Here is a 16,072-nt window from a genome sequence, read left to right as displayed (position 1 = left end):
GGCCTGCATTTAAGATGAACATTTACCATAAATTAAAGGTATCTTATATTATTATATATGTTATTATAAAACATGCTTTAGTTAAAGAGTTATTGATACTTCAAGTGCAAAATAATGATATAAAATCTTGATAAAAATATATTTTTAAGTACTAATTAGTTGTCGCACTTGGGCAGCGTGTGCAATGGCCTAAGGTGTCTGTTCATGCCTTTTCTTAGTTTCATCTGAATCATCTTAACGCGGTATATCTCTATGTGCAATGCATGTCGATAAAGGGGTTCGATTTAGCTCTGATGAATCTTTTTTTCTCTTTTCCCACCTTGATTTCCACCCATAGAACTCTCCAAAATGAATTGCCAAATTTTTGTGGGTGTCAATTTTATAACACCTTGTGTGTTTTAATGTCATTTCAATATTGTTCCATTAATCATATATGTGTAAAATGGAGTTTTTTTTTTTTTTTTGTGACAAAGTCTTTTTTAGATAGAGTCCTTCTCAATTATCACACAATAATCTCATAAAAAATCACACAATTTAATTAATTTCCAAAACCTTTTAAAATACCTAGTCAAAGTTGGCCATTTAAGGCTTTAATTTTCCAAAATTGGTTTTTAACTCCTCGATTAAGTCCTTAACCATGCCATTGAAAACCTAGTTAATTAAAACTTACATAATTTGGCATTCATATAAAAATTTACATGAACCCTTATAATTCCCAAAACTGAGATTTTCAATCCCCCATTGTAATTCAAGAAATTAAGTGCATTTAGTGTAAAAGTATCATTTCGCCACTATCTAATAACCCAAATGAATCAGTCTTTTGCAAGGATTATGAGGACTCCTTCTTCCTCTCCAAAATTTGCACATTATCTCTCTCAAACCTCCAAACTTCTAACCCCATATCATATAAATTAAGAGGACTTAAAGAAAAATGGAGGAGAAAATAAATGCTTTTCAATATTTTCTCCTTAATGGGCGGTATGTTTAGTCTTAAAAAGAAAGAATTATTTTCTTATTTCAGCTGAGATTTTTTCATAAATTAACTAGGGATTTCACCCTTATTTATACACCTTTTCTCTTAAAATATTATTTTTGGTTAGGAAATACACAATTAAACATTAAATTTAAGGATTTTGGGCTAAATTTTACAAATATGATCATCGTTCTTTTTATTGCTATTTTTACCAACTATTTTTTTTTCAATTTTATTTTTTCAATATTGGGTTTATTAGGCACCAAGCTTCATGATTTTTTTTTTCTATAGGTTAATCTCGGTCTCATAACCTACCTTGCATGTTTGTCAAGTTAACTCAGGTTTACTTGGGCCTTATTTTTTTATTTTTTTAATTTTATCCTTTAACATTAGATTAGTTGGAAACTTAACTTTGTGTTTTTTTATTCTCTTTCTCATGATCTAGGTTGGAAGTTTGAAAGGTTTGTTGAGGTTGACCCATGCTTTTTTGGGCCTTTTTTTTATAGATTTGTTTTTTTTTATCCTTTGATATTGAGTTGATTGAGATTGAGATTCATATTTTTTTTATTTTTTTTTTCTATTGGGTTGTCTCAGTCTCATGACTCAGGTTTATAGGTTTAGAGAGACAACTTAAGTTGTCTTGGGTCCTTTCATTGGTTGCTTTTTAAATATTTTTTTTTTAATTTCACCCTCTATAATTAAGTTAGTTAGAAATTGATCTTCATAATTTCTTTGATTTTTCTTTCTTTGAGGTTATCTCATTCTCATGACCTTTGTCACGAGTTCATTAGGGTAACCCGAGTTGATGCAAGTCTTTTTTTGTTATTTTTTAAAATTAATTTTTTTTCCTTATAATTTCATCCTCTAACATCGGGTTGATTGTGATTTGTAATGATTTTCAACTTGCTTTCTATGGGGTTATCACATTTTGATAACCCGTATCACAGGTTTGACGGAATACCATGAATTGACTTGGGTTTTTTGTCTTTTTTTTTTAAACTTGATTTTTTTTTCTCTCAATTGCATCCTTCAACTACATTGGGTTAATTAAGAGTTGGGTTGTATAGATTGTTTTTCAACTTGCTTCCCATTGAGTTATCATGTTCTCATAACTTGTGACGCGAGTCTGACTAATTTACTCAGGTTGATTCAAGCTGCTTTTTTTTTAATTGATTTTTTAAAATTTTATCTTCTAACACTGGTTGTTTGGAAATTAAGTTTCATGATTTTTCTATATATTTTTTTTATGCGTATCATTATCTCATGACTTGAATTGTGAATATCACAACTTAACTAGGGTTGGTCTAGGTCAATTCAATATATCATCGTTTTAATATTTAGAATTTTTTTTATCTAATATATTACTATCTTAATATTTTAAAAAAGTATCATTCAATATGCATCATATTTTAATTTCATGGTTAAAAAATATTTTTTTTTATTGAAAAACATGTTAGCAATGTATTTGTCATTTTTTTAATGTTTTTTATGTTAGCAATGTATTTTATTGAAAAAAGAAGCAATATTTCAGGATAAAACTTATATGTTTAAGATTTAGTATGAGTTTAGTATTGTGTTGTAATATTTTTTTTTTTTTGAAAATATATAAAAATAATTTTTTTATAAATTTTTATTTAATATCAACATATTAAAATCACTGAAAAATATTAAAAAAACTAATTTAACATTTTTTTCATGCCAAATACACTTTTAAATGCGCCAAAATGTAAGTAGGTATAATTGCAACACTAAGCAACCTCTTAAGAATGTGTTTGGAAATGCAGCTGCCTACATGTTTATTAAAATTTTGATTTATTTTGTTTGAAACTAATTTTTTTTGTTTTTGAGTTGTTTTGTTGTGCTGATATCAAAAATAATTTTTTTTAAATAAAAAAAAATATTATTTTGATATTTTTTCAAATGAAAAACACTTTCAAAAACAAATATTATCACATTCTCAAACACTCTCTAAAATGAGACTAAGAGCTTATTTGATATTGTGATAGAAGTTGCTTCTTAAAGTATTTTTCGTTTAAAAATGTATCAAAATAATATATATTATTTTAAATTTATTTTTGATATTATCATATTAAAACAATATAAAAATACAAAAAAAAATTAAAAAAAAAATAAAAAATCTTTAATTTTTTTTTTGTAAAAAACAAAAATAAATATACTCTAAATTAGGGTTTCGTCAGGAACTTTTAAAAAAGTTTTAGAAGTACAGTATAAATAACAAAATTACCCACCTTTGTCTCTTGCCTTGTGCACGCAAAGTGGGATGCTATTAGTCTGATAATTAACACGTAACAAGAAGATCAAACATGAGACGTGTCTCGTCATATCAAGACGTTATTTTTCCTTCACCGAGTACTCGCTCTCCCCTTTCCCTTTCCTTCTTCTTCAACACAAGCAAGAAAAAGAGAGAAAAAGATTCAATATCTTAATTTCTGCATTTCAAATCCGGTTTTCCATTTTCAATTTTCATAGCCATCCATGGCTTTTCCTTCAAGAAGAAGTCGCTCTCTTCACACAATCTTCTTTTGCATTTTCTTTCTGATCGGTTTCTCGTTTGCTGAGGAAGCTTCTCACGACGGCGATTCCCCCAAATTCCCTGCCTGCGACCATCCGTACAATTTGGTTCGCTCGCATTATTGATTTCTTCACATTTTCTGAATTCGGTCTCAAATTTGATAAATGCAAATGACAATTTTGGTTATGGAACTTGTTTTTTTGACCTAAAATGTTGTAGGTCAAGGTTAAGAACTGGGTTAATGGTGCCGGAGGTGAGACTTTGACCGGGATAACTGCAAGATTTGGAGCTCTTCTTCCAAAAGAGGAGAGAAATGGTGTCAGATTAACTGCTGTTTTCTCTAATCCGTTAAATAGCTGTTCGCCTTCTTCTTCCAAGGTAAGGTTTTTCCGCTGCTCTTTTGCCTATCTGAGTGCTTTCAACCGGGAATAGAAAATGTAGTTGGTGGTGTCATAAGGTTTTGAATAATGAAATTTTGAGGGAGGGAGTCGTGTATTGTCACAATTCTATTGGTCTTCATCCATAAAATTTTCTGAATTATAAAGGATGGTATGGCTATTTTCCTGTTCTGCAGCTATCTGGTTCTGTTGCCATGGCTGTGCGCGGTGACTGTGACTTCACAACAAAGGCTAAAGTTGCTCAGTCCGGAGGTGCAGCAGCTCTGTTGGTGATAAATAACAAAGAAGGTTGTAGTTTATTTAGATTGTTGGAATGTTGGGGAGTTGGTCATTTATCCTGCCTTTTGAATTGATTGTAACTTATGTTTCTTTGTGTTTGAATTTATTCTTTTAGAGCTTGCCGAGATGGGTTGTGAAAAGGATAGTTCTGCCCAAGATGTGTCAATCCCCGTTGTACTGATTCCAAAGTCAGGGGGTGAATCTCTGAACAGATCTATTGTGGATGGACAGAAAGGTGACCATTGAGTTCTTACAGTTTTGTCATGATTATGTATGCTTATCTAGCAATGTCGTACACTATGAGACCTTCAAAAGAAGCCAGGATGATTTGTGTTGCATGTAGGTATGAGTTAGATAGGAAAGTGAGGTGATGGGTGAAGATCACTAGTTAGGTAGAAAAAATGGAAATACGGTCATGTTTAGGCTTTGCACCAGAACTGTTATAATGTTTATTTTTTCTTTATATAATGTCAATGATTGTACAGAGGCATAGTTAATAAATTGAATTAAGCATGAGAGCACATTAGTTTTAGCTGTTCTTTGCCCTTCAAAATTTGAAAAACAACATGCAGTCTCTCTTTCTGCCTTCTGCTCCCACCCAAACCCTCACTCAACACAAACACAGCATGTATACCACTCCTAATTCTTTATATGGATTTTCATAATACAGTGGAGCTTCTGTTCTATGCACCTGTTCGACCTCCAATGGATTTGTCAGTGATATTCTTATGGATGATGGCCGTTGGAACAGTTGTCTGTGCTTCACTTTGGTCTGAGATAGCTGCTTCTAAGGAGGCCGAGGAGCGTTATAATGAATTGTCACCAAAGGTTAACATGCACTCTTATTTGTGTCTTCAAGTCTACACTCAAGTTGTTGGCATCTTTATCCCCTTTCTTTGCTCTTCTTTTCCCTGTCTATGGGATGGGTTTTTAGCTGGATTGCCATTGTTACAAAAATAGCTTAAAGCAAGTAAATGTCCTGTAACTAGTGCGAACTGGAAAGCCCTTGTTTGTCAGGTGAGAATAAATGGTCGTGATATGAGTCCATAAATTCTCTTGTAGAGATGTTCTCTTTACGGACTAATCAAGGAGTAAACAGATCAATTCATTTTAAATTCTTCCATCACCCAGTAAGAATATATGTGTTGTGAATAACATATTGGGGATCTGCTATTACATTTTAGAAGTCTATATTTTCCATCATTCTTCACCTTTCTAGTTTTTTGATATATTTTTCTGTCAAGCTACTTGATGCATATTAATTTGGTTTTTCTTATTTTTATGGGACATTTTGATAGTGAACAGTAAGATAGTGTTTACTTATTGAAGTTAACTTTAGAATGTGTATGGATCATGCATTGGAACAAGTAATTGGGATTTGTTGGATATGCTTCTATTAAAAGATCATTGTTTGGCAACACTTTTGATGAAAATACTTTGATTTTGTGAATCCAAAACAAGAAAGATATGAGATGGTTCTACAAATAGAAGTTCACTTGTTCCATTGTTGAATTGAATAGAACTGGATGAAATGGGAATCACTCTACAGAACATCCTATTGTAGTTACCAATCACATTTAGTTTGTTTCACTTCTACAAAGAGAAACACTTCCAGCCAGAATTATTGTATTGATTCTTATTTTTCTGCAGAACCAAATTTCATATCCCCATTTGGTGAACCAAATCTTTTGCAGGTGTAAGCCATGTTCTTCTTTCCTAGCCAAACTTGTTTTTTTGCGCCCTACACACACTGTAAACTGGCTTTCGCTGCAAATGGTTTCCCAAGCAGTTCTGGTCTGGCTTTGTTGCCAGTCAAGAGATTGGGAAATGAAATTATCAGATTTTAGTCCTTTTTCTTCTTGCACTTTTCATTTGAGTCTTCCAACTTTAATTCTTCTTCTTTTCAGTATTGGAATTATTTAAAAATTCCTAATCAAGTACAATATTCAACAAATATTATTTAACCAGTGATATGTCGATTGGAATAGATACTGAGAGGGTATTGTGGAACAATGTATTTGATTATATTTTTTTATGTAGCTTAGATAACTAACTAGGATAAATTGAAGTTGAAAGGATCAAATCGAGTTAAGAAAATGTTAAAGGATTAAAGAAGCAGGTACCCCTTAGATTTTCTTAAACGTGTTTTAAGCCATAGAAATTGAAAGCATTGGTACCACTTTATGCTTCGCAAAATATCCCCGAACACCTTAGATACTTATAAATTCACCTATGGGTAGAATGCCACTGAAAGAAAGGTGTATTGGAATGAGAATGAGACATGGGTATTTCCATCACCTGAAGCAAAATCTTCATGGACATTTACTTGCCTTTATTTATGTTCTTGATCTCCTTGACATGCGTGCACACATGCGCGTGTGTGTATACGTGTCTATGTATGCATGTATATTCCTTTTCCTGTTCTTTTTTAAATGCTTCTGTTATTGCTTAATTATGCTTAGTCGAGAAGTATTTGAATACCCCCCCCATTCATTGGCCAGGAAACTTCCAATGTCTCAGCATTCAAAGACAACGCTGAGAAAGATTTCCTTGATATTGATGTGAAGAGTGCAGTAGTTTTTGTGATAACAGCATCTGCATTTTTGTTGCTACTTTACTTCTTCATGTCAAGCTGGTTTGTCTGGCTGCTGATCGTACTCTTCTGCATTGGTGGTATTGAGGTACAAATTTCCTTTTTGGCGAATTGCTAATATTAAAGCATTGAAACAAGTGCTTGTTATATTTGATGAACTCCAACTGAAAATTTCATGAAACTGTAATTTGAGCTTATTGTTTGGGAATGGTACCATTTTTGAAAGAATAACAGACAGAAAGATATAATAGAGTGGATCTGAAGCTGTGCTTGGTCAGTTTAATTCCTGCATGTCATACTTCCACTTCTCTGCCCATGGTTTGAAGAAGGAAAATTGCTTTTTCCATTTTCTTGGCGCATTTATAATGTTTCATTTTTGTTGAAAAATACATATCTTTTCTCTTTTAGGATTTTAGACACTCAGCTGACACATGGCCAATGCATGTTAGAATGCAATGGACACTGATTAAAGTTCTTATCCATAGTTTGTCTGAATCATTAAGTGCATATGTTGTTAGGTGCGTTTAATGCATGTTAGAATGCAATGGACACTGATTAAAGCTCTTATCCATAATCTGTCTGAATCATTAAGTGCAAATGTTGTTAGGCGCGTTTATTATTTATAGAGTGGAATCAAGGGTAGTAAAGTAATTTTATACTCTTTTCTTATATATATGAGATATGAACTACTGATAGATGTAATGAACTGTTACTTCATTTCAAAACCTTTCTTTCTCTTTATCTTCTTTCTTCTTTATTTTTTCCTCATCTTCCCAACTACCTTCATCTATCTCTAAATAATCTTAGAAAACAACTGCATGTAAACTCACTGAAAACCATTTATTTTGCTAATATTTAGCAGATACGGTGGCACGGCTTTAGCAGATATGCAAAGGGTTCGAAGTGCTTTGTTATTCTAAACTAGCTGTTTCATTTTGTTATTTGATAGGATGTTGTATTCTCCTTTTGAGTATTAGTTTTCTTTCCTCTAATAAAATATCCTTCTTTTGTATACAAATTAATTTATACACATTTCTTTTCATTTAATTTTAAAAACATTTTTAATGGGCAGCAACTAATTCTGCATCATGCTTATTGAAGTATTTTCTTTTTTCTTCAGGGGATGCACAATTGCATAACAACAGTTATTTTAAGGTATACTGGTACTTGATTTTTTGCTTTTCTTAATTTGTGAACTGGTGAGCTTGTGGATTTTATGTTATACACTGCATTCATGCTACTCACTTTTCTTATATGTGGAGCAGAATATGCAAAAACTGTGGACGGAAGAAGCTAAATTTACCTCTTCTTGGAGAAACTTCTCTTTTATCACTTATTGTATTATTCTGCTGTGTGGCATTTGCTATTTTCTGGGCTACAAATCGGCAGGCATCATATTCATGGGCTGGGCAGGATATTCTTGTAAGTTTCATTTATTAATACTTGTAAACAAGGTTAGTTTATTGATCAATTGTTATATTGTGTGGAAATAACTTTAGTTGTTAAGTTTGACCAAGCTCCTAGAAAGATTATTAGGTCATCTCATTCAAGTTATAATTGCATATCTGGTTGATGTGTCTGGTCTATCCTCTGGATTATTTATTTGATGCAATTCAATTTCATTGCGTAAAGCATGTGTGCAATTTTTTGTTCAGGACTGTTCTTATGCTGTGATGGTTTTAAATATTCATTTCTTGATCATGTAGCCAAAATGACGTGGAGTTGAGATCTTACTCTTCATCTTCACGAGGGTTGACTTAGAATCTGTTGTGGTTTGCATTTTGGGATCACTGTAAACGGATGGTCTCAGGCCCATAAATCTGGAAGCCTCCCTATTTTGTGGCTTTTGGCTTTTTAGTTTTCTTGCTACCAGCATGTGTTCATTTTCAAATAAAAGAACAAGGACATATTCTCTTAATGCTTAGGAACTAGTGGTTTGATGCAATATATTCTATATATGACCCGTTGAGGATGTTTGTACATTGTCTAGATCATTTTTACTCTCCTGCTCTTCAATAAATAATGACTTTTTTGTTGTCAGGGCATTTGCTTGATGATAACTGTCTTGCAGGTGGCTCGATTACCTAATATTAAGGTACCTTTGCTCTTATTTTGTCAGCATTCATGGTGTTGTTCATTCATGGCATTTGCTTGACTTTTTTTTTTTCTTTCTTATCTGATATTTCTATGGTGACTCAGGTTGCTACAGTACTTCTTTGTTGTGCATTTGTTTATGACATCTTTTGGGTCTTTCTGTCACCAATAATATTCCATCAGAGTGTTATGATTGCGGTAAGTATTATTGCTGTATGTTAAACATTCCTTACCATTGTGTTGTTTATGACATCATTGCTGTATGTTCATACACATTCTGCATTGCTTTTAGATTGAACATGGAAAGTTTACGTCATTGAAAAAGACTGATAGTTGTGGTTATAGTGCTTAAAATTTTGTTTTTGATAGATGTATGAAAATGACGTAAACTTAAAATTGAGACCAAATGCAGGGAAGACTCTGTTTGTTGATCCAGTGTAAAGAAGATGGAGAGTTTAAAGTTCAGCAATTGTGAATTTTGTAAGATTGGTTGATGTAGAGTTGCAATGTGTAAGGGTGATCATTTAATGGACTGTTACTGCACTTAAGTTGCATTATACATAAAAGGAAGTACATATGGATAAAATGATACTTGTGGAGTCATTTAAAGGGTGATTATTTAATGGACTGTTACTGCACTTAAGTTGCATTATTACGGAAAAGGTTAGACTGATGAAATGTACGAGACTCTGTTTATGCCAGCAATGCTTAATGGCAGTGAGTGTTAGACAGTGGTGAAGCAACATGTTATGTAATTGGTGTTCCTATGATGAGAATATTAAATGATTCAAGAAACGCCTAGATAAGAAATGAATCCATTCGATAAAAGTTGGAGATGGTGCTCGATCTTGTCAAGGAAGAGTTGGTGAAGGAATGTTGAGATGCTTTGGTCATTTTACAATATAGCATGGAAGCAGGATTGGATTGAGTTGAATGTATGTAAGAGAATGATAGAGGTAGACCTAAAATGATCTCACTGGAAGTGGTGGAAATTGATTAGATGTTGGATTAGCTTGCCAAATATTTAGCCTTAAACATGACTAAATGGATTGAGTTGAGTTGTACTCTGGGGAGATGCAAAATCATGACTGAGTTTATATTACGCTGATGTATAGTTTCTTTCAAAGTATTCTCTGCAGCTGGGTATTTTTTTTGTGTGGATTAACATCTTGGGAATGAGTTAAGTTTATTTAGCCAAAAGCTAATGATTGCTATGGAGGGATCTGCCCTTGGAAAGCACAAGTTTTTTCTATTTTCTTTTGTCACCCCTACATTTGGCTGTTTTTTTTAGCAGTCTCATCTTTCTTAGAACTCAATTGTAGAAATTCGCCACATCTCTTCCTTTTTATTTTCCTTCAAATTCATACGCCTTTGCACCCGTTCTTCTACCATTGCTTCCTTTTTCTTGGAGTTGCCTTTGCCTTAAATGCTCAGGAAAGTGAAAGAGAGACTGTTGTTTCCCTGTTCCTTCTCAGCTGTTGTCATTGATTAATAGGTTTTTGAATCTCATACTGGTGCATTTTAGTCCATTACATGCAAATGGGCCATGGTCATACCTGTCTGTACAACATCTAATGTGACTTACTATAGACAAGTTAAGAGTGAAAAATGAAGACCATGATTACAGCACTCCACTAGTCAGTACAACATTTGGACACACAAAGACATATATCAAAGAAGCCCTTCTGATTCTGTAAAAATGTTACTAATGATATTTTTGTTTTGTGCCATTTGCCGTTTGCTCCTTGATTCTTTGCTTCATAAATTTTCCATTGATATGAATACATCTTCAACAGTAAAATTGTTTGAGAACTTGTGATGGGACATAAATGGGTGGGTTTGTTAGAATATAACTGGATGAATTTTTGTATTGAGTTACCTTCTCTTTCTTTAGGTTGCTCGAGGTGACAACAGTGGCGGGGAAACTATTCCGATGCTTTTAAGAATCCCTCGATTTGCTGACCCTTGGGGTGGTTATGACATGATTGGATTTGGCGACATTCTTTTTCCTGGCTTGCTTGTATCATTTACTTTCAGGTAGCGTGCTAACTTCACATAGCTTTTAAATTGTGCATTAGCACAGTGATTGCAGAGAAATTTACAGTAGTGAAAGGTGTGCAATCCTCTCGAAAAATGATGTGATAAATTTATTTTACTTTTATTGGAATTCATTTTTTCATTTTCCATATGTAATGCGTTAAATTTGATCTAATTCTTCTATTATCTTTCAAAATTTTCTATAAAGCCTTCTATGGTTGTCATTCGGTGTCTTTTGGATCTTGTGTCATGCAGAGGTCGCAAAAGAGAACCTTTTGTGTGTAGAGTATTTAGCTATATACTTTCTCTATGGCAATTTCTCATTTTTCTCCCTTATGCTATTGAATTAGATAGTTGAGTCTGAGTTCTATCCACAAGACTTATCCAAAAGACTTAAGCCTTGTTATGGGTGGCCCGTTCTCAATATTCTATATTTGTATATTTTCTTGTATTTATTAGATGTGGGACAGTTTCTCTGACGTACGCTGCATATTTTTTTTCTGTTGCTTGTCTCAGATACGACAAAACAAACAAGAAGGGTATAGCAAATGGATATTTTATTTGGTTGACAGTTGGCTATGGAGTCGGTGAGCATTCTTGCAGAATCTTTGCTGTATCTCAATTCAGTTGCAATTATGTCAGTGAATTTATTTTCAATGCTATGTTATTTTGGTTAATGAGTACACTACACAGCAGGGTAAACTTCCCCTCCTTCCCCTCCTATATTTTTCTTATCCCAAGTGCAAATTAGGTTTTAATCCTAGGTTTTTTAGGATGGCACCAAGTGATTTATTAGCCAAGCTAGTTGGCACCTTGGTGTAAATGTTTTAAATTTACCAAATAGATAGTCAAAATTCAGCACATGTTACCATATTTTGTTGCAAGAGTATTTTGTTACTTCTGAGCAGTACGAATTCTGATTCCAGTCCTTTGTCCAAATCAGGTCTTTGCAACAATTCCAAGCACCTGAAGTTTTTGATATTTAAGTACTGACATGTGTAGTGTTTTCTTACTTTGCAACTGATTGTGGAAATTCTTTCAATCATCAATCATTAGCTGTGGAAAATATACCACCGAAATCCACATACCTGTAAACAATACTGTAATTGATCTGTTATTTGTATAGAATTTAACAGAGTTCAAGTTTCTTTGGTTCTCAGTTTGTGTACCCTTTCTCTTACTCGTCAAAGTGTAGAGTGGGGGGGTGGGAGTGGAGGAAGGACCTTGGTGTTATGGTATCTGTCTCCTTTGTGACACTGATTTTCCTGTTTCAGGTCTTTTCCTGACGTACCTGGGCTTATATCTAATGAACGGGCATGGTCAACCTGCACTCCTCTATCTTGTTCCTTGTACTCTAGGTAATTGGGTGATTGCATTTTCTTTCTGGACATATATTTATTCTGATTTGCTGTTGCATTTTCATTCTGATTTGCTCATCACAAAACTTTGCTTCCATTCACTTTGTTACCAGGAACTTGTGTCCTATTGGCTTTAGTGCGAGGAGAGCTGAAAAACCTCTGGAATTATAGTTCTGAAGAAGCTTCATCAAGGGTTTCTTCTGGCGATGCGTGAAGCTGCAGACCAGTTATTTCTTCATAAGTTGCAAGGGAAATTACGCTTAGAACACCTGAAGCTGTACAAGCGGGCTGAACGTCTAACTGCGTTTCTTATTGAAATATTCCATTGTAATTAATTCACGTGTATGTACTTCTACAATTGTTGCCAGTCTTGATATATTGTGACATATATGATAAAGAAAATCGTAATTAATTTTGTTTACAAAGAATCTATTTTTCTCTCTCTATATTTTTTTATATTAACACATTAAAATAATTAAAAAAATATAAAACTGAACTGTCATTTGATGTGATATGATCCATGTAATCAATTCAGACATCAGGACAACTTTCCCTACACCATGAGGATAATTACAAGAGCCTAGAAATATTCATATGAAAAGAATTTTGCAATTCTTGTACGTGATCAATTCCTGTGGCTCCTTGCTTTTTGCAGGATATAGAAAACCTAAAATCGCCAAAAATAATAAAAAAAGAAGTTCCTAGGTCATGGAGCACTTGAATTTTTTGCCATTAATTAGTTTCAATCATTGTCCTTGTGTATGTTCAATCTTAGTCGTAGGGGATTGTTTACCAATATTGATTTCACAATATATATATATATATATTGTGAAATATTTTTTTTCCTGCCAATAATAGATCCCTTCTTACACCTTGTAGATGACAGTGACCAAGCACGGCAAGGCAGTGGGACTTCCATGGGATAATAAGCACCAAGCAGTGGATAGCAAGCACAGTACTGACACAAATTTTCACGATAACATTGGATTAACTTAAGCTTAATACACACTCATCAACTAACAAACAAGGAATTACATCAAATCACAATCAGGAGGATAATTAGCTGGTACTTAGCCAACTTCTAAAGCGCTGATCAAGAGGAGCATAGAAGTTTAGCTGATTTATTATACTCTTCCTTGATATATGATCTTCTCTTTTGGCAGACGTCTATGACATGATACATATCCTTGGATCGATTACGATCGGTAGTCTAGCAGTTAGCAGGGTGAGGAAGCTTGCACTTGCCAGGGAGCTGCATGGCAAGTTTTGGGTCGATTCCGAGGGAAGGGAGCAGGTTGGAATTTTTGTAGGAGCAAAGGCAGTTTATGTCAGCATGCGAGAGGGCCGAACAGCAGTCTGCCGACGGTGCGGTGGGGTTAGGAGGAGTTACAGAAGGCTTGCATGCCATGAGGCCAGCAACAGGCATTTTGCATATGGTACTCTGGGCATTCGCAATATTGCTTGCTATGGCTAGTACTGCAAGCAATAGAGCCACACAAAAGAGCTTCTGGACTCTCTCCATTTCTTGGAATACAAACCAGGCAGAGAGACAGTTGATCTTCTTGTTTATATTTATCTTTTGTTGCTTCTTGGGGCGGTTTTGGTTCGATTATATATAGGAAAAGGAGGAGGATAGGGATGGGAAATAAGGGTAGCCCGTGAGTTGAACTTGGCAGGTTTCCCTATTCCATCAATCAATACGCTGAACTGAACTGTGGCATCACGGATTGTGAACTTGCGGTGGAGAAATGTTTGTTGGATCTGTCTTTCTGTCTGAACATGGGGGCTTGTATATCCTTGGGCCCCACTCTAACCCATGGTAATGCCATGGTTTAGGATGGTAGTTAAAAGGGTATTATTTAAGCAAATTAATTAACCATGCATGCTTGCATCTCCTTTTCAAGTAGAGCTTAAAAAACAGTTCTTCTCAAAGTGCTACTCTTTGGAAAAAGGTGAGGTCTCGAGTTCAGTGTTACCTTTGGATAAGCGTGTTTTATTGATGTTGTTTAGCTTAAAATCTATGCTTAAATTCAAGGACTTGATAATTTAATATTATTGGGATGAACTATATACAGAGTTCATATATATATATATATATATATATATATATATATATTTTATTAAGTTGTCAGATTTAACAAGACATTGAGTCCAAATACACATGAATCTGATAAAGTTACTAAAATTAGCATCCTTAAACTCAGCTATGTACTGTTAGACTCAACATCTTTCTCAGCTCAAATTTATATAGAACAAACAATCTTTCTAGGTCTCATATTGAGCCATAATACTCCGCTTGTTTTTCCTCATAATCTTTAACATAAGATGTTGAGGCCAATAATATTCATTTCTCTACACTCTTAGGTGTATAAAAATATTTAAAAAAGCATGCATCTTATCTCTTGTTAATGATATGTAAGAGATATTTATCATTGAATAATAATTTATATGGGATATTTATCAATCTTTAATGAATGTGTCAAAGATATTTTTCCTCGATAATATTATTAGGACAAGAATTACACACTATAAAAACCCTATGAATCCTTCAATAAAAGTAGGTTCACAATCTCCATTTTCAATTGTATGTTTATTTTTAGAATTTCTCCCTAAGATATCATTGTTTTTTCTCTAAAAAATATACTTACTTAAATATAAAAAAGTCCCTAAATCTATCAAAATAAAATTTTTATAGGTGTCAATCTTAGGTCATTTTAGCTTCCCAAGCACTAGATATCGATTAACAACCATCTTAACCAAGTGGATTAGATTACCAGAACCAAGATATTAGCTGATTATTTAAGACACAAGCCTTGCTTTTAAGCTACTTGGATTTTTTAGAAAATTATCAATGGCATCATTTGTGGGAACAATGATAAAAAACCATTAATTATTCTTTCTGAATTGGTTTTTGATATTCTTATCACTATTAGTGGCAAATAATTAATAGGCTATAAAAAAACCATATGAATCTTTCATTGAAAGTAGATTTACAATCTCTAATTTTCACTACATGTTTATTTTTAAAATCTCTCTAAAATATCGTTGTCTTTTCTTTTAAAAAGATATCCTCAAAAGGTGATTTTTTGCATATACTAACTATCAACCATCTTAACTTATCAAGCACTAAACATTAGTAAGTATTAATCACCTTAATTAGGAAAAATAGATCAAATTACTAAAATAAAAAAATTAATTAATTGTCTAAAATATAAATCTTATTTCCAAATTTAGTCAAGTTAATGTAAAGAAAAAATATTAATAAAATATTATCCTTTTAATAAAAATAGTTAATCTGATAAGCTAGAGGTTGATTGATAACCCAATCTTCTTTTAAATAAGTTTTGAATTTATGATAATTATCAGCAAAACATGTATTTTTTAATATCAGGATTTAAAAACCTATGTAATTTAATTTGGAGGTAGAAAACTCCTATATAACTCTAGTTTTAAAGTATTCACATATTAAATGAATTATTTAGATTTTCACAGATGAAGCAAATCAAACTTACAAATGGATTGGATGTGCACATATGACAGGTTGGACCTAATAAGAAAAATGGTTATTTTAGCCCAAGAAATTTTACGGTAATCTGATCAATTTAGAAAACCCATATACTAACATACTCATTCAAGATAACCAAACTCGTGTGACGCTTAAATTTGTTATTTAATTATATGGTAAATATTTATTTAAATGTAATAATTTAATTTTCTCTAAAAGAAATTAATAATTTGTTAGCATGATCCCTTGTTTTCTTATTATCTTTTATCCATAAAGAAATACAACTTTTTTTTTGTTATATC

The 16,072-nt window shown here is 33.0% G+C and overlaps 1 protein-coding gene across 1 annotated transcript; it reads left to right on the top strand.

Moving 5' to 3' along the window:
* Positions 1–3,287: 3,287 nt before the first annotated feature.
* LOC118040567 (signal peptide peptidase-like 3) lies at positions 3,288–12,693 on the top strand. Its single transcript, XM_035047536.2, has 14 exons — positions 3,288–3,613; positions 3,726–3,884; positions 4,081–4,192; positions 4,299–4,418; positions 4,854–5,011; positions 6,685–6,864; positions 7,897–7,931; positions 8,042–8,198; positions 8,818–8,871; positions 8,976–9,068; positions 10,765–10,907; positions 11,424–11,494; positions 12,182–12,265; positions 12,379–12,693. The coding sequence occupies exons 1-14, from the start codon at positions 3,470–3,472 to the stop codon at positions 12,477–12,479; spliced, it is 1,611 nt and encodes a 536-aa protein (XP_034903427.1). The 5' UTR covers positions 3,288–3,469; the 3' UTR covers positions 12,480–12,693.
* Positions 12,694–16,072: the final 3,379 nt, after the last annotated feature.

This window comes from Populus alba, chromosome 14, assembly GCF_005239225.2.
Source record: "Populus alba chromosome 14, ASM523922v2, whole genome shotgun sequence".
Lineage (NCBI taxonomy): Eukaryota > Viridiplantae > Streptophyta > Magnoliopsida > Malpighiales > Salicaceae > Populus > Populus alba.
Note: the sequence above shows the minus strand (reverse complement) of the source record. Positions and strands in the feature narration are given on the sequence as shown.

Excerpts from the sequence above, each read along its gene's own strand:
- LOC118040567 (XM_035047536.2), top strand. The coding sequence starts at position 3,470 with ATGGCTTTTCCTTCAAGAAGAAGTCGCTCTCTTCACACAATCTTCTTT. Across the intron at positions 3,885-4,080 it reads GTTCGCCTTCTTCTTCCAAG|CTATCTGGTTCTGTTGCCAT; the intron begins GTAAGGTTTTTC and ends CCTGTTCTGCAG. Across the intron at positions 11,495-12,181 it reads GACAGTTGGCTATGGAGTCG|GTCTTTTCCTGACGTACCTG; the intron begins GTGAGCATTCTT and ends TTCCTGTTTCAG.